This window comes from Passer domesticus, chromosome 6 (assembly GCF_036417665.1).
Source record: "Passer domesticus isolate bPasDom1 chromosome 6, bPasDom1.hap1, whole genome shotgun sequence".
In the NCBI taxonomy this organism is placed as follows: domain Eukaryota; kingdom Metazoa; phylum Chordata; class Aves; order Passeriformes; family Passeridae; genus Passer; species Passer domesticus.
Genome location: NC_087479.1, coordinates 52,385,895 through 52,413,284, shown reverse-complemented (window position 1 = coordinate 52,413,284; position 27,390 = coordinate 52,385,895). Strand labels below are relative to the sequence as shown.

Here is a 27,390-nt window from a genome sequence, read left to right as displayed (position 1 = left end):
CTTAATGCTTACAGATATGACATGGGGCAACCTACCTTGAAGAAGCTTCATCCCAGATAAGATGCAATGTAAGAACTCCCACAGGACAGCCCCCTTTAGGCCTTACATATGTTGTTGAAAGCATTAGGAATGAGGGTGGCTTTGGAAAGAAGCTGGAAGTTCTGCAGGATCATGTGTTTGGACTTGCCATCTGCACGGCCCAGGAGTTACCACATGGATCACTTTCTCCCAGTCATCTGAACCGTGAGTCACACAAACCGAAAGTGGAAGGCGGGTGCGTGAACAAAGCAGATGTGGGTGTTTGTGGGGCTGCTCCTCACCTCCCCTTGTTTTCTGCCCTGCCCCATCCAGGGCTCCTACACTCAGACCTTTGGGAAGCCAGGGTGGCAGCCACCTTAGCCACCTCCTGGGATGGAGGCCGGGCTGTTCAAGGATGAAACCCCTCACGGGTGAGCCTCTGGAAGGCTCCATGACTCAAACTTCCAGCTGGAAGCCTGGCCATCTTTGTTTTGTTTAACTGAGCAGGAACACTCCACTAGCCGAGTGCTTACCTGGACAATCACAAATGTCTGTCCCGAGCCCCGGATGTCTGAGGGGTGCCTGCGGCCCCGGACAGGCCGGTTCACGGCCAAAAGCACATGCAGTGAAATAGTTTCCAAACCCCAAAAGCAAACCTGAAACTGGATCCGTACAAACAGGCTCCTGGTGCTCAGATAGCAAACCTTCTGCTCCGGGTCTGATTGCAAGCCCACGGCTACCGTGGGCTATCGGCTCGTTTTTTTACCTCAGCCAAATCCGAAATGTGGGCTGAGGGAGAGGGCTTAAATAAATTTATTAAATAAAATTTTTAAAACTCCAAACAAACAAAAACCTTTACGAACATATATCCTAGCACATATAGATTAAGGTACCCTTCTGTGAACGTGCCTGCAGCTCGCACGGCAGGCCCCTAGCACTGGAGCTCTGTGAGGGCTACAGCTCGGCAGTAAACGGCGCGGGGACGCGGCGGCCGTGCGGCCGCCATGCAGCAGCTACGCTACTTGCGCAGCCCCCGATGCCCTGCGCGGTGTCGCCGACAGCCCCTGGCGTAGCAGCGTTCGTGAATACCGGTGCTGCACTGCGGCGGCGGCGCGGCGCAACCAAACCGCCTCCCTCCACCGCCCACCCCGGGCCTGGTACCGCCCCCTTCCTCGGCTGTGATTGGCAGGACGGGTGGAGCGGTCGGCGGCGATTGGCGGGTGGCGGCGGGAGGTGGGGTAGGTTGCGTGAAGGGTGATAAAGTTAGTGGGGCTGCCGGGGAGCGCCCGAGACGCGGCGGCGGCGGTCGGCGCTCTATGGAGGTGGCGGGGGGAGGCGTCGGGTCGGTGCTGCTGCTGCTGTGGTGACTCGGAGACTCGCCCTGTCCCGCGCGCTCCCCCCTTCCCCTCCCCAGCCCCGGTCCCCGGCTCCCTTCCCCTCCCCCCCCTTCTCTTGCCTTTTCCCCTGCCCTTGGTAGCCGCCGGGACCCGGGGAAGCTGACAAGGCCTTAGGGAAGGTGAGAAATGCGGGAGTGGCGGGAGAAGCGCGGATCTGGGTCCGGGAGTGAGCGGGTGCTGCTGCAGCTGCAGCCTAAAATGGCGGCTGCTCGGAGTGGCCGCCATTTTCTTGTCAGTTGCTTGTCTGTTTCTCCCCTACAAAATGGCGGCCCGGGCCGGCGGTCGCTGCCGCTGCCGGCTTTGCGAGCCCTGCCGCCGCTGAGCGGAGGGGTGGAGGAGTTCGGCAGCCCCCGCTGGGCGGGGAGGGGAGGCTGAGCGGCAGCGGTTCGGGTTAGAGGGAGGGAGACGAGATCGGGCAGTGCCCGTCCGTACGGGCCATGCCTTTAGTGGGCTCGGCTGTAGGATGGTGCTCTGGCCGCGGTCTGCGGGCGCCCGCGCTGCCCCCCCCAGTTTCCCTTGGAGGGAGAAGCCGCGGCACACAGCGGGCTGCGGTCTGAGGACCCACATTGCTGGGCGGAAGGTGACGAGAGGATTTTCAGATTTTTTTTTTTTTTTTTTTTTTTTACTATTGTTCATTGGCTTTTTTTTTCACGCGAGCGGAGAGCGGGCTGCCGAAGCGCCTCGCCCATGTTTCCTGTCTGGGGGCTCGGGCGATGCCGCCTGCTTCCCCCTCGGTGTCTCCCGGGGCGGCCGCCGTGGTGCGGGGGAGCGGGGCCCGCCCGGCGCCCTGGCGGAGAACAAAGAGCCGGGCGGGCGCGGGCAGCGGGCGGCGCCCGCCGGGCGGGGCGGCGGTGCCGGTGCCGCGCGGCGCCGGCGGGGGGCGCCCTCCGCGGCCGAGCCTTTTGTTCGCCGCCGCCGCCGCCATGTTGTCCCCGCTCCGCGTGCCCGCGGCGGCCGCGCTCGGCTCCGGGAGGGCTCCGAGCGCATCCGGGACACTCCCGGCCTTCCCGCCCTGCCCCCGGCGTTTCTGGCCCCGTGCTCGCCGCTCCGCTGCGTGAGCGATGCAGTGGGGTTCTTAATGCAGGCTGAAAGCTGAGGTGGTGGGTGGACGATATCTTTTTTTTCAATGTTTGGTGCCATTTGGACGCAGAACACACGCCTTTTACTGCTTCAAGCGTGCGTTTGTTTTGTTGTCTGATGCTTTTCACTACAGAATTTGCTTTGTCGTGCCATTATAAATCATAGTTTTTGAATCACGTCAGTGAAAGACTCAATGTGCTGTTTAAAGTACTTGCGTTCTTTCCTGCCGGTACTCTTGGCTTTTGGATGGACTTGAGGGTTTTGCTCAGTCCATGATACCTTCTCTCTTTGCCCTCACCCCGCTGCAAAACATGGCTAGAATGATGAAATCGGCATTTCTGTGACTGTCCCAAGTGTTGCACGAATGAAAGTTTTCTTAATTTTTGTAAAGTTCAGTGTTGGAGGGTTCTCGTTGTCGAACAAACATTTGTACTTTTTAAAATTAGATGCTATGGCTGATAGTAAACAAGTATAATATGAATGCTTGGTTTGTCTTTCTAGGTTTTGTTTTTCCCTACCCCGTCAATTTAATTTTATTCTTTTGAAGATTCTTCGTTGTCAAGCCGCCAAAGTGGAGAGTGCGATTGCAGAAGGGGGTGCTTCTCGTTTCAGGTACCCTTTGTTTGTTTGATGAGTAGTTAGCAATGGAAAATCTCCTTGGAGGGCATCTTAAATTAGTGTAGTGTTTATACCATAACGGAGATGTTTGGACTTACCCAGGATTCCATGGTTGTTTTTAACAGTGCTTCTTCAGGCGGAGGAGGTGGTAGGGGTGCACCTCAGCACTATCCCAAGACTGCCAGCAACAGGTATGTCACATTGCTCTTGGATTTCCATGATTTTAAAGTCAGAGCATGCTTGATAGTGAATATAGAACTGAAAATAGGCTAATTTTAAAATTGTGCCAGAAGTATGTACTGAGTTAAAGACCTTTAAATGTTTTCCAGTCTGTGCCTCATGGTTGATAGGCAGTGCATGGGGTTGTTAAAGAGTTTAACTTTAAAAGTGTGGAGAGCAGTTTTGGGTGCCAGGCATTGTTGTTGTTGAGTACTTCCCTGTGCAGCAGATGTTGCAGCATTGGTAGGGGTAATTGTGTGCTCTTAACAAAGCAAGTAATGGAATTGGTTTGAGTAAGGCATCACTGAAAGGTTAAAAGTGCAGTTCCTTAAATCTCTTGTCTCTGTTTTAATAACCGCATTCTTCAAAATTTTGCAGCGAGTTCCTGGGGAAAACCCCAGGGCAAAACGCTCAGAAATGGATTCCTTCACGAAGCACTAGACGAGATGACGACTCCGCAAACGACAAAGAACGACATGATGCAATCTTCAGGAAAGTAAGAGGGTAAGTTCCTCACAAAGTTACTTCTTGCCTTACTGCTTCCATTAGCAGTGTGTACCTAAGTAAAGGTCTGGAGGAAGGGAAGATGTGGGCCTCGAGTTTAAATGCTGAAAGTAATTCTTGCAAGCAGATTAGTGTTTTCAATGGTACTTCACAGTCTGAAGATCTCAAAAAACCAGTTGAATGGAAAATTACACTTTTCAATTTTTGGTAGATGTCAAAAATAAAAAGTAAGCTGAGTCTAAAGTGTCTGTTAGCATGCTTACAGTATCTGTGTATTCTGATTTTGGTTTTTGTTCTTCTTTAGCATACTAAATAAGCTTACTCCTGAAAAGTTTGACAAGCTATGCCTTGAGCTCCTCAATGTGGGTGTAGAATCTAAGCTCATCCTAAAAGGGGTCATACTGCTGGTAAGTTGGTTGCATTTCTTTTAACTACAGCTTTCTTGCATGCTGAAAAGCATGGAGTGGGGTTGTTGCTTTTGATGGGATACAGAAGTAGCATGAAAAATGCTTTTGTGTATTTCGATTATCAAACACCATGTCCCACCTGTGCTTTCTGTTAAAAAAGGATCATCTGGGGAGGAAGTAGATCTTATGGTTTGAGTTTCTAATTTAGAAGTCTCCATAATGACTAAATGTGATTTTGGGGTTCGGTTATTATTTTTTAAAATAATCTGAGGTGTGAGTTAGCCATCTTACTTGCTTGGCCTCCCCTTCTTCCTCTTTTTTCTGAGGAGCAAGCCTCTTGGTTTTGGAAAGGCTACCACTGGTGACCTCTGGGGACACTGATGCAACTGTTACATCCCTTTCTTTAAACGAGATCAGATGGGTGATACTAACGTAGGTGTTGGTAAAATAAACTTGAGTTTTAGTGGCCAAGGATTACAGAGCCTTTTCAGTAGCAAGCAATGGCTTTTGTCCTTTGCTTCAGCATTGAGATGGTGTTGGACTGCACTTCGTGTTTGATTAAGCAGAAAACAGGATGTTCTAGATGAGAGTGGCAATAATCCATTCTGTGTTTTGTAACTCACTTTGCTAATAACATTTGCACCCTCCTGCTGCTTGCTGCCTCACTCAACCTGGCTCTCTCTAGATCGTAGACAAAGCCCTTGAAGAGCCCAAGTATAGCTCGCTGTACGCTCAACTATGTCTGCGACTGGCAGAAGATGCACCCAACTTTGATGGCCCATCAGCAGAGAGTCATCCAGGACAGAAGCAAAGCACAGTGAGTGCATCTCTCAATCTGGAATGGTAAATTTTGCATGCATTTGTAGCCTCCCTGATCAGCTTAATTGTTTTCTTTGTTCTCTTTTTGTAGACATTCAGACGCCTCCTAATATCTAAACTTCAAGATGAATTTGAAAACCGAACCAGAAATGTTGATAGTAAGTTTTAAAACCACTTTAATACAGAATCTATTTGTCATCTTTTCCCACAGCCATGTAAAACAGGCTTCTTTGTTTTCCAGTCTATGATAAGCATGATGGTCCCCTCCTCCCTGAGGAGGAGGAACAGAGAGCCATTGCCAAGATCAAGATGCTGGGGAACATCAAATTCATTGGAGAACTTGGCAAGCTTGATCTTATTCATGAATCTATCCTTCATAAGTGCATCAAAACAGTGAGTATTCATATTGGGAGGAAGCTAGGAGCTAAATAGAACTTAAAAACAAAACAAAAACCCATGCAAATATTGATACTGCTTTGAGAGTCTAGGAGCAGGAGCATAAAATGACACAAAAATGTGTCCTGATGATTACCCATCCCCTACTGTTACCTTTTGGCATTATTTAGAAGTAAAATCAGCTTTGTTCAAAGCCATAGGAATTGTCTCCAAGGGAGAATCTAGTTATGCCCAGACATACGTGTGCCGTAGGTGCTTCAAAGTACACACACTTAAGAATTGGCAGTTGTTAAAATTAAGTCCATTTGCCTTCAGAACAAAGCAAATGTTTTTGTATGTGTCAGTGTACAAAGTTTGTTACTTACTACAAGTTGTCATTTACAAAACTTTTAAATCCTAAATTTCACCTTTAATTTTTCAGCTTTTGGAAAAGAAGAAGAGAGTTCAACTCAAAGATATGGGGGAGGATTTGGAGTGCCTCTGTCAGATAATGAGGACAGTGGGACCTAGATTAGATCATGCGAAAGCCAAGGTATGTGCCTAGCTAGTGCAGTCATTAACCTAATTAAATTATGTGGCTAAGACTTGTGATTGCCTGAACAGTCTGTATTTAGTATTCATAAGTACAAAACAGAGGTTTTGGGGTTTTTTTTTTTTTCAGATAAGAGTGCCAACTATGGCTTCTAGACCAATTCTCTTGATAGAAAAAGCCAATCTTTGAAACAGTTTTAAACATCTCACCAGGATGTAGTTAGGGTCATCAGGAAATCACATAAGTGAGACTATTGTTTTTCTAAACATTGCTTGAAAAAATGTGCTGAGGAACTATTCTTAGCACAGCTAGGTGATTGGAGAGATAGGAGTTTGGAATGTAAGCTTAAAATGACCAGAATTTTGGCTGTGTTGCGTATCTGATTCAGGTGTCTTGATACATTAGGTCTTTAAACTCTGTCATCAAGGAGCTAGAGATGGCAGGAAAGGGCAGCTTGTTGCATTATTTTGTCTTGAATGTCTTGAGTGGAAACACTCAAGGCACTGATAGAGTTCTCCTAACTTGTCACTTTTGTTCCCTAGTCCTTAATGGATCAGTACTTTGCCCGTATGCGCTCCTTGATGTCAAGTAAGGAATTGCCAGCAAGGATTCGTTTCCTGCTGCAGGTATGATGATTAAATGGCTGGCTCCCTGCTGCTTTTTTTCTTGAAAATGGTCTTGAATTCTTTTCTAATATCCTGTTCTGTTCCAAGGATACTGTGGAGTTGAGAGAACACAACTGGGTTCCTCGCAAAGCTTTTCTTGACAATGGACCAAAGACTATCAATCAAATCCGTCAAGATGCAGTAAAAGTGAGTGTTGCCTGTAGGTCCGGAGCCTGCATTGGTGCTGTGCACTTGGAGTAGTTCTCACACAGTGTCACAGTTGGCTTAAGGGTTAAAACCCGATGGACTTCTGTAGTTGGGGGCTAAAAACTTGGCTTTCTTGGAACTGCTACTTGAAACTGACCAGAATTGTAATTCCTGTTTTAAAGGATCTGGGAGTTTTTATTCCTGCTCCTATGTCTCAAGGGATGCGAAGCGACTTCTTTCTGGAGGGACCCTTCATGCCACCCAGGATGAAACTTGACAGGGACCCACTCGGAGGGCTTGCTGATATGTTTGGACAAATGCCAGGTAGGCTGACACTGCAGGGGTTGTGGCGTGGCTGTGGCTCTGCTGTGCTGAATAAGAACTAAAACTGTCATTTGTCTCCTTGGTCCAGGTAGCGGAATTGGTACTGGTCCAGGGGTTATTCAGGATAGATTCTCACCCACCATGGGACGCCATCGTTCAAACCAACTCTTCAATGGCCATGGGGGTCACCTCATGCCTTCTGCTCAATCCCAGTTTGGAGACCTAGGCAAATCTTTTCTGAAAAGTCAGGTAAGGAAGCTGTTTGCATGGTGACTTCAGCTTGTTTAGAAGCACTTCCTGAGATGCGTATGTTATGGATTAAAGTCTGCTTATGTTGAAAGACCTATTCAGATTTGATTCTGATAACTGATGCTCAGCTGATACAAAAATTCTAAACCACTTTTTAAATAGCGCAAAAGATGCAAGAAGTACACTTTTTTTTTTTTTAACTGCAAGAAAAGGTGCATGTGGCTTTGGTGGGTCAGAACGGTGTGTTTCCTTAAAAGATGGCCCTGTTTTTAGGGATAGATGCTACTCCCACCACCCCTGCTCCTTCTTTCTCCCTTCCTGGCGAATAGGATCTTTGTTCCTCTGGTCCCTCTGGTACTACTTACCAAATGATGTACGCCACTCCATCATCTGCACTTCTTTCTCTATATCTCCCTTTCTGAAATAGGGGCAAAGCCAACTCTACCATACCCAGAATCAGGGACTCTTATCCCAGCAACAAGGACAGTCGAAGGATATGCCACCTCGGTTTTCTAAGAAAGGACAGCTTAATGCAGATGAGGTACATGACATGCCTACATTATTTACAGCCTATGCTAATATTGCCCAATGATTATAGCAAGACGCGTTATTATGAGGACTAATGCTGGAACTCTTTCTCCTCCTCCTCATTCTCCTCCTTCTTTGTCCCTTCCTCTTTCACCTTTTACCCCCCCCCCCTCACTTTCCTTAGGGTATCCAGCGTCCTATGAGCAAGACTGAGATATGAGGGCAATTTTTTGGGGTGTCCTTTCCTTCCCACACACTTCCAAGAACACTACTCTGACATCAGTTCCCATGCATCCTATTGATAACAAAACTTTTCATTAAAACTTCAGAAAATCCTGAACTTTAGAAACCCTGAAGTGCTGGACCAGGTTAATTTTTTTTTTGTTTTCTTTTGTTTAGAACTGGCTAATAGGCAAAATTTCAAATGCAGAGTAAACTGCATTGTGATTTTGAGTGTTAACCAGACTTGTATCCCGATTTCTGAGCAATTTGGTAGTTTCATTTTGGCTGTAAAATACATCAGCAGGCATGCTGATTATCTTCTTGGGTCTCTAACATACTGCATCTAAAAGGAGCATTTCCAGGTTTTTATACTAGTTGAACTAAATGCCAGTGACTTGATTTTGGGGGGAGTTTCAGAACACATGTGGCTTAATTTGTATTTGAGTATCAGTATTGTAGAAATGGAGTCATGCTTCAGTGAGATCAGTTGGAGTGAGTCCATGGCTGTGTATTGTTGGTCAGAATATTTGAAACAGTTTGAGTTTTTCTTTGACTTTACTGTTTACAGATTAGCCTGAGACCTGCTCAGTCTTTCCTGATGAATAAAAACCAAGTGCCAAAGCTTCAGCCCCAGATAACGATGATTCCTCCCAGTGCTCAACCACCACGCACTCAGACACCGCCTTTGGGACAGGTAAATATAAAAATTCCTGTATGTTGTTGGCTATACTTTCTTGTTTGTGCTTGAAAAACTTAATTTCAAATGTGTGAAGGGAGAAAGATGTCTTTGATTGCACAGAGCAGGACTTGGGAAAAGAATGTTTGAAACCAAACTAATTTGAGTTCCATCTGCTCTTTTTATGTTTTCTATTGTAAAACTTTATAAAAGCAAAAGTAGATGTGCTACAAAGAAACAAATTCTGGTCTCTTTCAGCCGCCTCAACTTGGTCTTAAAACAAATCCACCACTTATACAAGAGAAGCCTGCAAAGACCACCAAGAAACCACCTCCTTCTAAGGAAGAGCTACTTAAACAAACTGTAAGTTGGTGTGCAGTAGTGAGTGTTACAGCTTTGGATGTGACCTTCAAAAAGGATGCTTACCTGTGCTTCTTTCCTCTCCAGGAGGCTGTTGTGACTGAATATCTGAACAATGGAAATGCTAATGATGCTGTCAATACTGTAAGAGAAATGAGAGCTCCAAAACACTTCATTCCTGAGATGCTGAGCAAAGTAATCCTTCAATCCCTAGATAGATCAGATGAGGACAAAGAGAAAGCAAGTACTTTGATCAGCTTGCTCAAGCAGGAGGGAATAGCCACCAGTGACAACTTCATGCAGGTATTGTGGTCTGATAATCTTGCAGTTCTTGTTTCTTGGCTCTTCATGGTGTTTAGCTGCTGTAAAGGCAGCATGCAAATATTTTTTTAGTCCTGCTAATCTGAGGAGGTAAAAATAGTACATGAACCTGTGAGGGGCACAAGTGAAAGGAAGACATGCAGTATTTCAGCAGTTGGAACCTGGGATCCTCTTTGCAAAGTATGATGTTGCACAGGAGCAGAATTACTTAGGAATTTAATCTTGTGCGTTTACTGTTTCTTAGGCATTCCTGAATGTATTGGACCAGTGCCCCAAACTGGAGGTGGACATCCCATTGGTGAAATCCTACTTAGCACAGTTTGCAGCCCGTGCCATTATTTCGGACCTGGTGAGCATTTCCGAACTGGCTCAACCACTGGAAAGTGGCACCCATTTCCCTCTCTTCCTGCTCTGTCTTCAGCAGTTAGCTAAGTTACAAGACCGTGAATGGCTAACAGAATTGTTCCAACAAAGCAAAGTGAATATGCAGAAAATGTTACCAGGTAAGATTTGCCACAGAGTTCTTCTGTTACCTGATCCTAGAGCAAGCGAGATGTTGTTTAGTTTATGCCAGAGTAAAATAACATGCAGGGTTCTCTTGGTGGAATTAGCTGTCAGTATTGTTAGGAATGATCTTTTTTAAGGGGTGGCTGGAGCATGAACCATTACTTAGAGCTCTTGAGAAGCACTTAACACGTGTCTTTGTTTCCTTGTCAGAAATTGACCAGAACAAGGACCGCATGCTGGAGATCTTGGAAGGGAAGGGGCTTAGCTTCTTGTTCCCGCTTCTGAAACTGGAGAAGGAACTGCTAAAGCAAATAAAATCGGATCCATCCCCTCAAGCCATCTATAAGTGGATTAAAGATAACATTTCACCCAAGCTTCATGTAGATAAGGGATTTGTGAATATATTGATGACCAGGTAGGATGCTCTTTGGATATATTTTAGGTACTTGTTTGGTTAAGCTACCAGTGTGGCGCTCAAATGTAGCTCTGCAGAAATCCAAGATGCAGTGCATGGGGAGACTGATTGATTGTTCCGAGTGAACAGTCTCTAGTAAAATCCCATTGTACTTGAGAAAAGCAAGTCTGCAGGCTTGCATCAGTGTGTGAAGCGTTTTCTTTGGGAGGAAGTCTAGATCCATGTGTCTTTCTAAAATGTAGAGCTGTAACAAAGGCAGAAGAAGGATTTTGCTGGCGTGCCATCAACCACAGTACAAATCCCTGTGCTTGCTCCTTACTGCAAGTGAAAGCAGGATGATAGTTGCAGTGACAGCTGTCTTAACTTGATAGTCAAGTGCTTTTCTCTTACTTTACAGAACTTAGTTTGGCTTTTCTTCTGTCCAGTTTCTTGCAGTATATTTCTAGTGAAGTAAACCCACCCAGCGACGAATCGGATTCTTCATCTGCTCCATCTAAAGAGCAGCTCGAGCAGGAAAAACAGCTGCTTCTTTCCTTCAAGCCGGTGATGCAGAAGTTCCTCCATGACCATGTTGATCTGCAAGTGAGTGCTTTATATGCACTCCAGGTGCACTGCTACAACAATAATTTTCCAAAAGGTAAGTGCATTGAGGTCTCACCTGAATTGGCTTGTCCCTACATTTCTTAAAATTCAGCAAGTGGTTGAGAAGGTTATAAAGCTAACCAAGTTTAAACTGATTTTCATAGGCATGTTACTGCGCTTCTTTGTTCATTTCTATGACATGGAGATCATTGAAGAAGAAGCCTTCTTGGCATGGAAAGAAGACATTACTCAAGAGTTTCCAGGGAAAGGCAAAGCTTTATTCCAGGTAAGTCTGCTAACATTAGAATAGAGACTTGTTTTTTGTTATTTCTGCTGCACTGGAGTGTTTGAGAACTTTTGAAGTGTCTGAAACTTGTAAATATCTAGAAACTTCATGGCATATTTCACTCCTGTAGGAAGGAGTTAAAAGCAAGATGACTTAAATCTCTCCTATTTTCTTGGAGGCCTGTGTGTAGTGCAAATGAGGCTGAAATGAAAGGTTTTTTTAAAATGAGTTGGGGGGAAGATGAATGTTGTGTGGATGTACCTAATGGGGAAACAATTCCCGCTCCCTTAAACCAGTTTTGTGTAACTGCAGGTAAACCAGTGGTTAACCTGGCTGGAAACTGCTGAAGAAGAAGAATCTGAAGAAGAAGCTGACTAAAGAACCAGCCAAAGCCTTAAATTGTGCAAACATACTGTTGCTATGATGTAACTGCATTTGACCTAACCACTGCGAAAATTCATTCCTCTGTAATGTTTCACAATATTTAAAGCAGAAGTATGTCAGTAGGATATTCTCTGCAAAAGGTTTTTGTAGTATGTCTTAATAGTCTACAATAAAAATATTTTAGAGTATCTTCAATGTTTAGATAACAGTGTATTAGCAGCATGCAATAATTACATCATAAGTTCTCGAGCAGAAGCAGTCTGTTGCAAGGGTCTTCTTTGCTGCCAGTTATCATAGGCTGTTTTTAAGTTAGAAACTGAATAGCAACACTGAATACTGTAGAAATGCACTTTGCTCAGTGTAATACTTGAGTTGTTGCAATATTTGATTATCCATTTGGTTGTTACAGAGAATCCTTAACTGTAATCGATGGTTGTTGCCGTAATAGTATATTTGCCTGTATTTCTACCTCTAGTAATGGGCTTTATGTGCTAGGTTTTAATATCCTTGAGCCTGGGCAAGTGCACAAGTCTTTTTAAAAGGAACAGTTTACTTGCACAAAAACTGATAGGCTGAAGAGATGGTTTAATGCCCTTTTGGAAGAGGTTTTTGTGGGTGTGAAACATGACATGGTGAGAAATTTGAATTGGTCCCTCTTACAGTACTGAAATTAAGTCTATTAATTTATCAAGACATGTTCATGCCCTGATTTTATATACTTGTATCTATCAATAATAAACATTGTGATACTTGACTTGTTTCTGAATGTCTCCCAGTAGAAAAGCTTTGGCTGATGACTTGTTCACTTAAGAAAGGAACCATCAGTGGGAGTTGCCTTAGGTTGCAACCATCCTAAAATTACTTTCACACTCCTTGTCTGGATATGCAAATGAATTCTAAATAAGGTCACAGACAAGATGAGACACTACAGTTGTGTTGTGACAGGAGGAGAATGATGGGATTCTGTTGAAGAAATGGTAGGGGTTTGCCTTGTGGTCCAATGTATGCTTTATCAGTGAGTATGTGCTTTTGACTTGGTTAATGCTTTGAGCTTCCCCCCAGGCCACATGCATGTTTCTGAATCACGTGGCACTGTCTGTTAGCTGCCTGTTTCTCAAATTAAATTGGCAAAAAAAAAATCCCTACAAAAGAGTTGAATGATGTTGCATTGTACAGGCTTGAAATGTCATCTATTAAATACTCAAAACACCTTACTTCCTAGAACCTTGTCCCCAGTGAGTTTTTTTTTTTTGTCCTTATTGATACTCCAGACTTAACCTGTTGAAAAGTGATGTATTTGCAGTGGCAAAAGCATAGTGGCTCCTGGACTGCAGCTTTGTTTGCCAGGGGTGTGAGTGCTGTAGCCTGTAAGCTGTTAAGCATCACAGGAGGTGAAGAAGTGGAGCCCAAGAAAAGGACTAGAGCTGATAACTAGGTTTGCTCTGAGGAAAGGGGAGTTGGAATTGGCAGTGGAGCACCTTGTAACACTACAGCTGGAAAAGCATGTCATGGTTTGCTTTGAAGGGCTCCCTAGCTCCATTCACAGCTCTGCTCTCCTGAGTGTGAGCTGTGCTGTCAGGGAGTTCTGCTACTGCCTTGGGAGCTTCTGTGCTGCGTGGAGCCCAGCAAAGCCAGGGACTGCTCTACAAGCCAAGTGACAGCAAGGCTATTGAACTTGAATTGCTGTCAGAGTTCCATGGCAGCATCCCTCATGTCAGAAATGGGGTGTATTCAGCAGTTAAGGGAGAGCAGGGGATACTGCTGTGGGTGGGGTCCAGTTAAGATAGGAATGCTTCAAGTGCAGCTCAGTGGCTCGAGGTTGAGAGCTGGCTTTGTGTGTGAGAGAGCTGCACCTCCTGGGGGACAGTGGTGAGCACTGACATGGGCCTTCCCAGAACACTTAATGCTATGTTCCTCTGAAACTCGAGACTCTCCCCTCTCTGTGGAGTGACTTGGTCACTGCTAGAACTGGAGTGGTGCAGACTTCCCTCCTCACTGCATGTTCAGGCTCGGGTGCATGTGTGCTACAGGCACTAAGGTTCTGCAGTTCAGTACTCATTTAACAGGATGGACAAATACAAGTACAGCTACAGGGTTCATTTAGTCCTAATTAGTTCAAACTTCCGTTCCAAAATTGCATTTTTAAGTGTAACAGGGTGCTGTGAAGTGAAATTTACCATTGTTTCACTAACAGTGTTGTGTTTTTCCAAGTTTGTCTGTTTCTCATTGAACTTGGTTGTTACTGCTGGTTGGTTTAGTGGTGTATGGTGCTATAATACTTCCTGTGGAGATGGTAATCTGTGTGTGAAGCATGTGATGCACTTTGCTCCTGTGCACTGCAGAGGGAAGATGGGGAGGAAGCACAAGGCAGGAAAGAGTGGTTTCCAACTCAAGTGATATAAGAGTTGAGAAGGTAGCAGGATGTGCAAAAAAAAGTAAAAACGTGGGAACAGATCCCAAATCTGCAGCTGAGCTTTTCTGCCACACTTTGGAGAAGGCTGAGCTGGCAGCTGTGGGCTCCTTAACACAGTAACTAATACAAGCCTTGTGTTCTTGCCCAGTCTGACATGTCCTTACTACAGCCCTATGTACCTGTGCATGGAGGCTTTGCTGCTTGGTTTCTTTCTAACTGACCACTGAGTTAGGAACTCTGGTAGAGAAAACTACAGAAAGAACAACTAAAAATGCAGAATAGAACATAAACAGTAGAAAACGCCACAAAAAGGTGGAATTACCATCACATGACTTGGAAAATCCTCATGCAGTGTGAACAGTTGTGGGTTCTTCAAACTGATGTAAAAATGGTGCTTTCTGCAGTGTGCACATCAAAGTGGTCTCTCCATAGATGAGGAGAGGTGGTAGCATCTTCATGATCTTTACTGCTGCTGAAGTTTTTAAGTGCTCAAGTGCAAAACTTGTGGCTAATCTGGAACAGGGATGGCTGTTGGTTGGTTTCACTTCTGTGTTCCTGTTGACTATGAGTGGCGTTGTACTTAAAATGTAAACAGAGTGCTTAATTCTACATAGTAAAGTCACAGTCAAAATTAAACCACTGTAACTGATAAATCATGATGGCTTTTATTAATATTTTTGTTAAGGGTTGGGTATAGTTATACTGCCAGGAGCATTGGGAGAAACTGCATATCACACATATTTCCTACCAGTTAATAGCAACTCAGTTAATTCTCTGAAATTCTGAATTAGGTTGCAGTTCCTATTCAGGAACCCTCACCCTGTCAGGTGTGGGTCGGATTTTGGGAAGGACCTGTCATGGTGAATTCTCACCTGCTCCTAGAGAGTGTCACAGCTGGACAGCTGCTGCCTTGTCACTGATCATAGCAGTAGGTCACCATCTGTCCAAGCTGCAGTGGTGTTTAGGTATGAAATCTGAGAATTCCAGGAATGTGTTCTAATCATTGAATCCTGGAAAATCATCTAGTTCCAGCTCCACTGTGATGTGCAGGGACACCTCCCAAAGAGACCAGCTTGCTCAAAGTTTTTTTAAGCCTGGCCTTAAACAGTTACAGGGATGGGGTAGCCACAGGTTTTTGGACAGCTTGTTCAGTGTCCACCCCCTTCATAGTAAAGAATGCCTTCCTTTTATCTCACCTGAACTCTGAAGCCATTCCCCCTCATCCTGTCAATACCTGCCCTTGTCAGAAGTCCCTCTCCAGCTCTCTTGTAGAAGAACCTTTCACAGGCTCAACAACCCCAGCTTCAGCCCCTCCCTCTGGGAGGGGTGTTCCAAATCACCTCATCAGGTCCTAAAAGTCAAAACACCTTCATGACTTCTATGCAGTTCTGTTTCTTGGGGAACAGTGCAGGAAGAAGCCTTATGATGTGTGGGAGAAAGTAGAAGCTGGGTCCAGAACAACATTTTTTAAGAGTGGCTTATCTGGCCTGCTCTTTTAGCAGGGATGGAAGCTTCCCTCTGAATGCTGTTTGGACTTGGAGTGCTTTTCCCCTTTTTCCCCAGAGCAGTGTGTAAATCCAAACAATTTGATCATTTCATTGCACTCCTGAACTGTACAAATTTAGAACACATCTGAACCATGAATTATCATGGCTTATGTTGCAACCCAGGCAAGCAGCTGCAGAGACTGATTAAAAGAGTCGCTTGCTAATTCATGCTTATTCTCAAAAGTGAATTCCCAGGGAGCTGGTACAGCAGCATGAAGGGTGATGGGCTTGTGCTCACAGGTACCTGAGAAACTCCCATTTATCAACTGTGGTTCCTGCAGTGTTTGCTTCAAATGCTGCTCAGCTCCAGCCTTGTCCTGGTGTGGGGGGTGTGCAGGGACTTGGGCACCACTGATGTCACAAGGATTCCCCTAAATCTGGGAGGAGATCCATATTTGGAAGCTGATAAATAGCCATGGTGCATCTCCTACATCAAATAACTTGAATAGATATGAGAAGGGACAAGAGTGTGAGTCTAGTGGCAGAATGGGTCAAAGTGTCACACAAAGGTGAGGCTTTTTCCCTTACCTCACATAAATCTCCTGTAAATTGATCACTGCTCCTCTTTTATCTCCAATGCTGTTGGCCAGAGAACCAGAGCACACAGCAAGTGCTCTTGCCCAGCAGGAGAGCTCAGTTCAGGGGGCAGGATCCTGTAGGCACAGCTCGAGCACGGGACAATTGCATCTCCACACATTGCATCTGGGAAAGCAAAACAGAAACAGCAGCTGGGCTGGGAGCCGTGCTCTGTGACAGGAAAGGGAAGAGCTCACAGCTACAGTTGCAGGCATCAGGGTGTAACAGTACTTTAAAGGAGACTGTATCAACATAGCTTTGAGGTTTTTTTATGCCAGGGTGGTTCTACACACAAGACATACCCCAAAAAAGTTTGTCAGTCCTTCAGAAGTAGCTGTATTTGTTATTCAGCAAGATACAAGCTGGTAACAGTATCTCCCTGGATCCACCCCTATCCTGGCATTTCCGAATAAGCTTCACTTCTGAAAGACCAAGAACTCTCTCAAACAGGTTCAGGCCTTTCCCTCTGATGGTCAGGGACTAAGACTCTTCAGGCAGGAGATCCTTGAATAATGTGCCTTTTAAGTGGTGCTGTAAAGGCACACAGGCTTGTCTGGGTTTGATTTAGGGAGCCCACATCCCTTTCCTTTAAGGGAGGGGTGTTGGAGAGGAGTGCACTGTTATTTTTAATGAGTTGACGAAGCAGCCATGGCAACAGTTACACTTGGCATGGATACATGGCTGGATTGAGGAAAGCAGCCAGCTGAGGGGATTTTTATCTTCAAATATTTTGCAGTTTAGAACAACGTCAATCTTGCATTTAGTTTTTGTTTATGTTAGCAGTAGAAGTGCTTGAAGGATCTGAGGTGTGAAGCATTCCCAGAATTTTATTATCTAAGAAGCTGTGTAAAACCACTTTGTGAAAAGAAAAGGGATCTTTAACTGGTTTGATAGTGGGGAGGAGTTTATAGAGTTTGTTCTCTCAGAAAATGGATGAGTCTCTTTTTGGAAGGACAAAGTGAAATTTGAGAAGTGGAAGTACATAGAGTTAAAACTGAAAGACAGGTGAAGGCTTGATGTGCCTTTCTTTAGGGATTTTGTTTAACCCTTTAAGAAATGACTGCATGTTCTTTGAGATTTCAGAGACAGCTGCCTCCACAGCAGAGCAACAAACAAGGCTCCAGGCACATGCAGCAGGTCAGCTCTGTGTTCCTGCCCAGGGGCATAAAGCAGGGGAAGAATTAAAGCCTTGAGTTTTTTTGTTTGTACTGATATACACTCATACATATTATGTATATCCCCATTTATCTTTATTCCTTTTATTCCTCTTGGAGAAATGCCATTCAGTTACTTGATTATTTTAAGCTTAGGTTGTTAATATTTCTGAGTAACAGTAGAAGCATTAGCCCTAATCCCTCTTCCCAATATTGACAACAAAACAGGAATTGGCCTTGGCTTCAGCTGCCATGTTAACCTTAAACAGCCCCATGAGCAGAGCTCAGAAAGGCAGGGCTCACTCAGTTCCACACAAAGAACATTTTTAAAGTCAAGAGAGCCCCAGCCAGGCTGTGGGGAAGAGGCCCAGCACGACACAGCCATGAGAGGCAGGGTAGGTGCACTGCACTGCTTTTAGGCTGTACATAACTGATTACTCACTTCATCAGCACAGCAGCTTCATTTCCTGCTCCAGTGAAGGTTTCCATGGTGACCTCCAATTTCCCACAGTTTCCCATCTATAGGATTGATGTAATTTAATTGGCAAGACCATGAAGTATTTAGCTGTGATGAAAGGCCCTTCATAAATTCAATTAGATAAATATCTCAGTAGATTTACCATGCAGGTAGGGACCACAGTGCAGTAAAACCCCAGCACATACCTGCCACAGGTGAGACCTGGCAGTGGGAGTGCACTGACTCTGGCAGTCCAGGGGCTGGAATGGCTCTGATAAAACACATCAGTTATAAATACAGAATGTGCTATTCTATCCTGGTGGAATTCTTGCCAGTGCAAATTCCATAATAATCTTCATGAAAGACTGAAGTGCAATTCAGTTCAGGAATCATTTAATATTTTACATAATCTCCTCAAAGACACTACACAATTTAATTTGTAAGGGGAAATGTCATTCACTCAAACTGTTCCTTCCCCTCTAGCTTCAGGAACAGGCTGCTCCTTGGATTGAACAATATAAATCCAGGTAATCCTGTTACTTCTGACACCACATGAGCTTTGGGTTTCATCCTTGAATAAGGACCATAAAAAGACACTATAGATTGAGTTGAATCCTGGTACTACACCTGTTACCTGTACAGTAAGACACAGAACCAACAGCTAAATTAGACATTAGAGCCTGGAAAGATGGGAATGGGCTTCCTGCCTGGCTCAGGCTGAGAGCTCTGGATCCCAGCCTGTGCACCACAGAGGAAGAGTCTCCCTGCACTGCAACACCACAAACACTGCGCAGTCTCTGTGTACTCACCCCAGCACCTCCAGGAGCTCCCAATTCCCAGATGCAGTTTGCCAGGTGCTTTCACAGCTCCACGAGAAGTAATCCTTAGTTTGCCTGACAATCTGAAAAAAGCTTGCTGTTGGCATTTGCTGAAATGGCAGACATAAAGCACAATTTGGGCAGAAAACCTCCTAAATGTAACAAAAAAAAAAACAAACCCAAAACTCATAAAAGCACAACTAAGCAGGGAGCTGACAGATGGATGCCAGCTGTATTTATGCTTGTTCTGGAAATCTCTCTGTCAGTTCCTCAGTGTGATAAAGGTTCATGTAAACTTGATCCTACTGGATTGGTCTAGGGAGGAAAGAGAGGGGAAGATTACATCTAAATTGGAAACTAATTCAAGTGAATAACAAAGGAAACATCTGAGCTCCTGCTGGGTGGGATTCCTCTTACTTAACTAAATGCTGGCTGTCTAGACATCCACACGCTCCTGGGGCAGCAGACAGGAACAGGTTCCTCAGAGTGACTCATTCCTCCTACCTTACTCAATTACCCTGGGATGGGATGATTTGCCCCCTGGGGATGCCAGGCCATGGATGTCTCTCTACAAGGTGTCTAGACTGCTAATTTTTAGATGTCTGAAGATAAATAAAATTCACTTAAATTACCTGGCCCTACAACACTGCAATAAAATGTGCCATTGTTGCTAGAGGAAAATTTAAGAATGTGATTGATCCAGCCCTTTTTTTCTTTTTTTTTTCTAATGACAGTATGGGATTGATGCAATTTGGGAATCAACATAGTAATTTTCTCTACGCAGCCCTTAGAGCAACCCATTTAATTAGAATTGCAAATTTAGATATATAACCTGTAGGATCAGGTGCAGGATATACATACAGCTCTATGGGAAAAAACAAATCCAGCAAAATAAATAAATCTTGGCCATAATGTTTCTCAAGGTCTCTGAATTTTATTATTTTTTGATACTGCCTTTTAAATGCTCATTTTATCAAATTGGTAATAATTATTTACAGAATTATTGTGTCTTTTTGTTTTTTCCTTCTCGATTTTCTGCTTCTGGAGACTTCAGGAGTTTCTCTAAAATACTGGATTTCTGCACCTCTAACCCACATTCCTTCCCCTTCTCTTCTTTGCCCTGTTGAAGGGTGTCAGCCCCATTTCCCTACAGCCTCTTCAGCTGCTGCAGCTCTGAATTGCTGAGACAGCTCTCTCTGAGCCCAGGGGAGACAATTATGGAATTTAGAAGCACCACAAAGGAAAATAAATGCACACGTGCCTCTCCTCACATTACCCTGTGCTATCTCCCTCCTCATTTTCCTCCTCACATTCAAGGATGTGAGATGAGTCCACCAAAACCTAAATCCAGAATATTTGAATTAGAAATCTTGACACATAGTAAATTCTGGCTTGTTTTTCCTTGCTTATCCAGTTTTGTACCCCCGGGGCACTTCCCTTCAGACATCCAGGCTTTTCTCTGCATCCACAAAGGCTGAACATTTAAAACAACAAACAGCCAAACAAAAAAACTCAACCAAAGACAATAAAACAAAACAAAAAATCCTAAAACCCTGAGGAGTGTTAGTTCTCATTGTTCTTGCAGGTGAGGCTTAGAGAAAGCAGCAGGTAAAACATGGATCAGGATCAAACAAGGTGGCAATACTGAATAGAACTTGATGCTCTGCTGCTCAGGGACAACTGTCATTAATCAAAAGGAACTCCTGAGAAGCACCCAGCAGGTAAAGAAGCCCTGCAATCTGACAAAACTCCCTAGATTTATTAATATAGCAATACCTTTTATTCAAGAAGCTTGCTTTGCTTTAATTCTGCTTTAGATTTGTTCTCCCCTGATTCTCTCAGCTGGATTTTTAGCTTATTCTTTTCATGTTCTACATGAGTGTTCTCCAAGATAACTCTCCATTATTCTGTGCAGCTCCAGCTTGCTTTCAAGATAATCCTTTTCCACTTGACACTAATCATGACTGTAATTTCCTTTAACTGAAGTGACAAGAACATTCCCTTCTACATCTCTCAACTTCACAGGTCAATCTGAAATTACAGAGCAACATTTTAGTTGCGAGATTAATGTTACAGCTGCTTTTGTTAAAAAACGAAAATTAAAAACATCACCAAATAACAAATTCCTGAACATTATTCCCAAGACTGGGTGTGGATTTAGCACATTTGTTACCAGGGTCTAAAGCAGCACAGCAGTTGACAGGGAAGGGAAGAAGCACAGCCAGGACACGGCTTCCACTGCCCTTCTCTGCCCACACCCTCAGCTGAGTTCTGCTCACACTGCTGATTTTTAGGTTGACTTTGTCTTCTGGTCCCATGAACCACTTAGAGCATCCACCAGGAAGTATATTCCATGTGTTGATCCAAAGGGCCATCTCCATCAGAGAGATGCAAATCAGAAGGATTTCTGCTTCAGGAAAAGAAATTCTTGGCTTTGGAATAACCAGCCCTGCTGTAGCTTTTCTCCTGTACCCCAGAGTTATACCACTGGCTCATTTTAGTCATGTCAGGTTTACTAATTCTTAAAAAGACATCACAGAAATGTATCCTCTTAACTATTAATAGAAGCAATTGTAGCATTTGTGGCAGTTAATAGTTGAGAAAGCTGACCAGGGAGCTCACAGCAAAGACTATCACACCTGGGCATTAAACTAAACCCAGGTGCAAGGCAGGAGGAAGAATGCTAAATATTGGGGCAGGACCAGAACTCTAGGGAGATACAAGCACTGGACTGGACCTAAAGCAGCTCTGATTCTCTGCCTGGGACATCTGTGAGCCTGCAGGTTTCTCTAGTGAAGTTTTTCCAGATAATCCACATAATATGTGGACTTTGAGAGGTTTTTCATGGCTTTTTGGTTGTGCATCCCACATGCACGCCCCACTGCCACCCCCAATGATTGGTCTGTGGTAGTTTTGGGTTTGTTTTTTTTAAACAAATCATCACATGAAGTTTTCCCAAACAAAACAAATGCATGTGATTATTTGGCAACCTCAGTGATTGAGCAACTACAACCACAGCCTCTGCTGAAGCTCTCCAGGAGATATTGATTAATTGCCTACAAAAAGTACTCTGTGAAAGCAAAGCAGCTTCACAGCAGTCTAATTCAGACAGGAATTGAATCAAGTCATGCCTGGCCAAACCCCAGCTTTTCAAAGTGGGGATCAACAAGGATGGTCAGCTTTTAGGCAATAAAGGTTTAATTCTGTAAGACAATTCTGGCCATAATTTGTTTTCAAGTCACACTCTTGGTCAGCACTTCAACCCTTCTAATAGCAAAATTATGTGTTTATAGTTTTCTTTATTTAAATTAAATAATTCAAAACCAAAGACAGATCTTTCTCACTGGACTTCATCTTACGAAGAAGGAGAAAGAGGCTGTGGTTCTATTACTAATCAAGCAACAATGTTTGTCATTTTTTAAATCAAGGTACAATTTATGCTCCAAAAACCTTGCAGATCAGACAAAAATTCAGTACAGCTCTGTAAGGAATCATCCTTCCCCAAAGCAGCCTTATGTCACTGCTACACGAAATGTGTTCTTGATGTACAGTCTGGATTCTACATCTTCACCCACCCCCTGCCCACCATGTTTTCTTACACATTTCTTAAAAACAACATCAAAGACAAAAATGTATGAAAGCCCTAAGAAATACAACATCACTTGAGCTAGGATACAGCAACAGGACATTCTGCAAAAGTACAGCTGAAGGGAACTGCTGCTGTTTTGGGGCAATTTAGGCCAGGATGGAGAATAATCTAAAATTTGCAATTCTTTTTCACTAAGAATCATTTCTATGCAAATATTATAGATACCACCAACCTCTCCCTTTTGTAGAGCTAGCACTGCTGCCAGCTGAGGTGAATCTTGGGCATTCTAGGATCACAGTACAGCCTGGACAAGTCCCTTTAGATCCTTGTGTCTTTTATGTTACATTTTTCCTGGTTTTAACGTGTACTTCACTTGATTTTACTGTTAGAACTTCCACTCTCTGGTTTTACAGTTGGATAGATCAATAGTTCTTGCACTGAATAAAATATCCTTTCCCTGCACTGTTTAAAGGCAACAGAAATTGAAACACTCATGGCAAAGCAAGTGTCTCTTGGGGCACTAATTACAGACAAGTGAGAGCAGAGCAAAAAACTAACACAGAAGATCCAAAATAGAAATACAGAGACCCAAGTAATTAAGGATCAAGACTATAAATAATATCTATCTAAGCACTGATCTGACACATCATTAATTTTCTTTCCATCCTTGCCCCTTCTAGTAATACCATTCTGTTTATATGGCAACTCCTAATTACCTCCTAGCCATACCTTGGCTACTGCCTGGACAAACCTTGAGCAGCCCAGACTGCAGAAGGAAATGAGGAACACCCCAAGAGTTACAGGTTCAATCTCCTGTAGTCTATGCCAGTTCCCTGATCCAGTGACCATAAAACAAAACAGCTGCATGAATATGGAACTGTTTGTATGAATACTCTGACTAAAATCACCACCTCGAATTTGTGCATGAATGTGCTTTATTCTGCAAACTCAAATGAGACCTAATCCCTCTTTCCTTTTTAGTATTAGTAAATAGCTGCTGACAATAATTGTTCCTCTCCAGCAGGTCTGGGACAGCTTCCCAAAAGAAAAAAGAATGTTACCTTTTGGCTAGATAGGTTCCCATGAGAACAGAACACACACTGGAATAATTTAGCACAGCATAACAGATACAGACAGTTTAGAGCAGTTCAAACTCTGTTGAAAGCTGGAACAAAGCAGTTATCTGTCTTTAAAGAGTAGAGATGGATGAAGAGCTGTTTCATCTTCTCTGAGGCATCTTCAGAATTGGTAGTTTACTGTCACCAGCCCAGAGCAAGACTGGTATTCATTAGTATTTATCAGTATTAGCTCTGCTTAAAGGAGTCTGTGGTTCAGCAGTGTCTGTACAGACAGAACCTTCAGGTGCAAAGGTGAGAAGACTCCAAAAGCAGTTTTCTCTACTAGAGTTGTGGAACCAGACAGAAGGAATATAGCACTGCATGAGATTCTTCTCAAATGACAACCTGTCCTATAGAATGAGCAGCCAGCAAACATGAGCTCTCTGTGTGCCCTGTGTGCCCCAAATCAGAAAGTCACTTCTGAATTAGCAGATAGAGTCTGGAACATTCTGGCTGAGACCTATCTGTCATTGAAGATAGATTGTGCAACCAACTCAACTGCACCTTTGACAGGAGGCCCTAAGAACCAGCGTGGGTGGGTCCACAATACTCCTCAAAATGTCCAAGATTGTTTTAGGTATTCCTCAGTGTGTCCAGGAATGCTTTAGCTGTTGCAATTAGCATATGGGATTTGCATATGAGAGAGGCAAGAGAGGAGATTCATGTGCTAAGAACTCTGAAGGGTTCAAAAACATTCAAAGAGTCAGAGCATTGTTTGGGAGCCTTCCAAGGCAAAAGAAAACACCCTGCAAGTCACTACCACCAACTCGCTCTCAGGTGCTAAACCCCCCTGTTTTCTTCAGCTAAAACTGGGCATTTGTATTTTAATCAACAAAGGCTGGGTGGGAAGGTATGAAATTCTTGTATGTGTTGAGCCAAACAGCACTGCTGGAGTTCAGGCAATAGCACAACAATGCTGGGGGCATCTCCAAAGATGAGACAAAGGGACGTGCATAAAATAAGGATAACACATATTTAAAAGCAGCAATAGGGGCTCCTTAGCATTTATCATTTCAAATGGAGGTAAACTCCATTAAGTTTGCCAGCCCCAAATACTTCACCAGCCCCAAGCTCTGGAAGGTTCAGTGAAAAAAGTTTTTGCCTCAGGGCAAAGGAAGAATTAAAAAGAGGAAGAAAACAACCCAGAGGCACTTAAAGAACAACATAGCTATGATGAGTATTCTTAATCTCTCCAATAGTTACTAACCACAGGTAAAAAAGACATTACAAGCTGCATGACTACACATGAACTGTACCTTCTATAGTGCAGCCAAGACAATCCTGAAGTTCCAAGTATTTCTAGTATAAAAGCATGAAGCTTAAGCAGGACCAAAATAATACTCATTTTCAGTATACTGACTTTGAATTTCTCTCCTAAGTATTCCCATATCTGATATTCTCTTACATTCTCTCTCCAATTCAAATCTTCTTTTGCAGAGCAATTAATGTTCAGACAAATAACAAAATACTATTATTAGGCGTGAGTACTAGTAGCTATGAGAATAATGAGTATTCAGTTACACACCTTTTCTCACATCCATTTTGCCAATCTGTTTTGTTACTCACATTAATACTGAATTTGTCCCTGCTGACTGCTGTTCCAGTAAGAATTTTTCCAGGTAATTTCTGAGCTCCAGATTCATTGACTGCAAGGTAACTACCAATACTTAACAAGGGAGTCTAAAAAAACTGCAAAACAAAGTAAAGAGGAAAAAAGTAGAGAGCAAACTTGTTCCAGAAAGCCTGCAAGTCTCAACAGAAGATGTCAACAGTAATGTAAGTTTAAAACTTTGCTGCAAGCAGTGAAATATTTAATGTGGAAAGCAACTTATTCCCAGGAAGTGGCACTTCCTTATAGAAAGAACTGATATAATTTTGGCTGTTGTACCCCTACCATAGGCCTTGCCTCGTCCAAACCCTTCCTTGGCAGCACATTCCCAGATATATTCCTTGTTTCTGTGTGGATAGAGTACTGTGGCTTTCTGAGTTAAATGAGCAGAAGTGGACATTTACAAAGAGAATGATTGATTTACACATAGATGCTTTGTCAGTCAGCAGTGACAGCCACTCCTCCCCACCAAGTACTGAACTGCAAAAGCTTCTGAAAGAGAAAATTGAGTAAGTGGATCAAAAAACCCAAGAACTTACAAACACACACCCCAACCAACTCTCCTCTTCCCCCCCACTCCAAAAACCCCCCAAAAACAAAATACCCAACCCAGCAACTTTTTTTTTTTTCAAGTTACACATGAAATGTTCTGTGAAAGGCCAAATCTACAAATATCAGGAATGAGAGCAAATTCTACATGCCTCTTTCCTCTTGTATTCTGGAGCTTATGTGCTGCTCACACGTGAGGACAGCAAAATGCTGAATTACAACAGGGCTCACCAGGAAACACTTCCTGCAGCCATGGAACTCTGATTGAATGGGTGCAATCCACATCACACAACTGTGGCTGCAAAACACAAACCAGGAATAAAGCACTTCTCAGGCAAGGCAGTGTTACACTTGTAACTTGCTGTATTTCATCCAGGAATAGATTACTGCTAAAAATAAAGGAATTTAATAGTTGCAAGCCAACCACCTACTTCAGAAGGCAAGGAATGCTGCCAAGAGAGAATTACAGCAATGTTATTCCACTACAGCACTTTCAAAAAACAAGCATTAGAAAATATGAATTAAGCTAAAACACAGCTTTCTCTCAAATTACAGCAACACATGACTTTTTAATATAACCTTAGTTCTCCCATTAACTTTCCTCCTCAAAGGGAAGAAAAAGGAAAATGACTTCTGGTTTTTGGTGGCTTTTTGATTCCTCTTTTGCTACATAAAAGCAGAGGAATATCAAAGCAAAAGCATCCCTTGTCCCCTTTCTGTCCCTGTTGATTGGCCTCTTGTACATCACACAGTTCAAGCTGTATTAAGTCATAACCTCTCCTAACACAACTCCTTTCTGTGGAGAGCACAAAAAATACCTCTCACAAAGGATGCCTCAAAAATCCCTGTTATTTTACACTTCCAGAGAGCATTCCTCTCCAGCTGGATGTTAGGTCTGAAGACCCACACGGCACTTCTTCATCTAGAGCTACCTTTAGCCAACACAAAATGTATTTTCTGTACATACAGCTTCAAACAGAATCTGCAGACTTTTCACAAGGCAAACAGAATCAGTAACATGGTAAAGCTATGACAGCAGAGGTGTATTTGAGGTAGAGAAAAGTTTCTAAGATCCCATAGGAAGTGCTGTACATCTTTTTCCTTCCTACTGTTAAGAGCTGGGTACTCTCACACCTGCCATTGCTGTTTGTGCTCCATTTGTTTCACCTTGCATGTATCAGCTTCCCTTAGTTGCACCAATTTCCTCACACTTTCCACAACATCAAGCATTCCCACCTCAGCTCTCCACTGCTTCCCTGTGGTTCTGGGTCATGATTCAGCTTTGCTCTGACCCAGCAAACATGAGCGTTGTTCTTCTACTCTGATGCTAAGTTTTAGGTAAGAACACAGACAGAAACTTGATAACAAACTGAGCCACAAAGAAAGACATCTCGAGTGTTCTGCATTCTGCTGTCTGCTATGGTTACCAACAGCCCATAAACACAGGAACAAACCCATCCACAATGAGAACAGCTCATGCTCACAACAAACCAGAAATAGCAGCATGGGAAACTTCGCTTTCACTTAGTGCTTCAAGTAACTATCAGTAGTGACAATCCAGGTCTCCTAAAAACAAGACAACATATTTACACAGTCTATTAGAACTGGTAGCAATACACTATCCAGACCTACAGAATCCTCTCTTAGCAAATGCCTGACGCAGGAATTAATGACCAGTGAAAAAAGGAAAACATTTCCTTGGACTGGTACAACTGATTTTTTTCAGAACCACAGAGAGAAATCTGATTTAGTCAATTTTTCATTGTTATTCCTGAACACATTATGTGAAAGGACTTAGTTCCAAAGCCATGTACTTACAATACAGGGAGGACCACCTCCTCCAAAGAGATTCCATTGTCAAATTCAATATTTTCAGTTATTCTGCTTATACCTCCTAAGGAGTA

At 43.5% G+C, this 27,390-nt stretch overlaps 1 protein-coding gene, 1 long non-coding RNA gene and 1 other non-coding gene across 5 annotated transcripts; 2 read left to right on the top strand and 1 right to left on the bottom strand.

Annotated features, from left to right (window-relative positions):
* The first annotated feature begins 1,270 nt into the window (after positions 1-1,270).
* On the top strand, positions 1,271-12,410 carry EIF4G2 (eukaryotic translation initiation factor 4 gamma 2). 3 transcript variants are annotated; one of them, XM_064425514.1, is made up of 22 exons: positions 1,271-1,534; positions 2,997-3,107; positions 3,239-3,304; positions 3,711-3,836; positions 4,141-4,243; positions 4,929-5,060; positions 5,154-5,220; positions 5,304-5,455; positions 5,880-5,990; positions 6,533-6,616; positions 6,704-6,802; positions 6,985-7,126; positions 7,215-7,375; positions 7,803-7,916; positions 8,694-8,819; positions 9,060-9,164; positions 9,249-9,464; positions 9,727-9,985; positions 10,200-10,404; positions 10,830-11,041; positions 11,151-11,272; positions 11,585-12,410. In XM_064425514.1, exons 8-22 carry the CDS (start codon positions 5,372-5,374, stop codon positions 11,648-11,650), a joined length of 2,106 nt encoding a protein of 701 aa, XP_064281584.1. In that variant the 5' UTR covers positions 1,271-1,534; positions 2,997-3,107; positions 3,239-3,304; positions 3,711-3,836; positions 4,141-4,243; positions 4,929-5,060; positions 5,154-5,220; positions 5,304-5,371; the 3' UTR covers positions 11,651-12,410. The 3 variants fall into 3 exon arrangements, with proteins under 3 accessions (XP_064281584.1, XP_064281586.1, XP_064281585.1); XM_064425515.1 differs by having other exon boundaries at positions 1,285-1,534; positions 3,043-3,107; XM_064425516.1 differs by lacking the exon at positions 7,803-7,916.
* Positions 7,957-8,129, top strand: LOC135304058 (small nucleolar RNA SNORD97). Its single transcript, XR_010365494.1, has one exon. It is a non-coding gene; the product is annotated as a small nucleolar RNA SNORD97 (small nucleolar RNA).
* LOC135303560 (uncharacterized) lies at positions 11,976-18,784 on the bottom strand. Its single transcript, XR_010365027.1, has 2 exons — positions 18,613-18,784; positions 11,976-18,437 (listed from the first exon to the last, which is right to left on the bottom strand). It is a non-coding gene; the product is annotated as an uncharacterized LOC135303560 (long non-coding RNA).
* Between the last annotated feature and the right edge of the window lie 8,606 nt (positions 18,785-27,390).

What these genes read in the sequence shown, in the direction of transcription:
- EIF4G2 (XM_064425514.1), top strand. Translation starts at nt 5,372, where the DNA reads ATGCTGGGGAACATCAAATTCATTGGAGAACTTGGCAAGCTTGATCTT. An exon ending in GACAGCTTAATGCAGATGAG is followed by an intron (nt 7,917 to 8,693) that starts GTACATGACATG and finishes TACTGTTTACAG; the next exon opens with ATTAGCCTGAGACCTGCTCA. An exon ending in AGACACCGCCTTTGGGACAG is followed by an intron (nt 8,820 to 9,059) that starts GTAAATATAAAA and finishes GGTCTCTTTCAG; the next exon opens with CCGCCTCAACTTGGTCTTAA.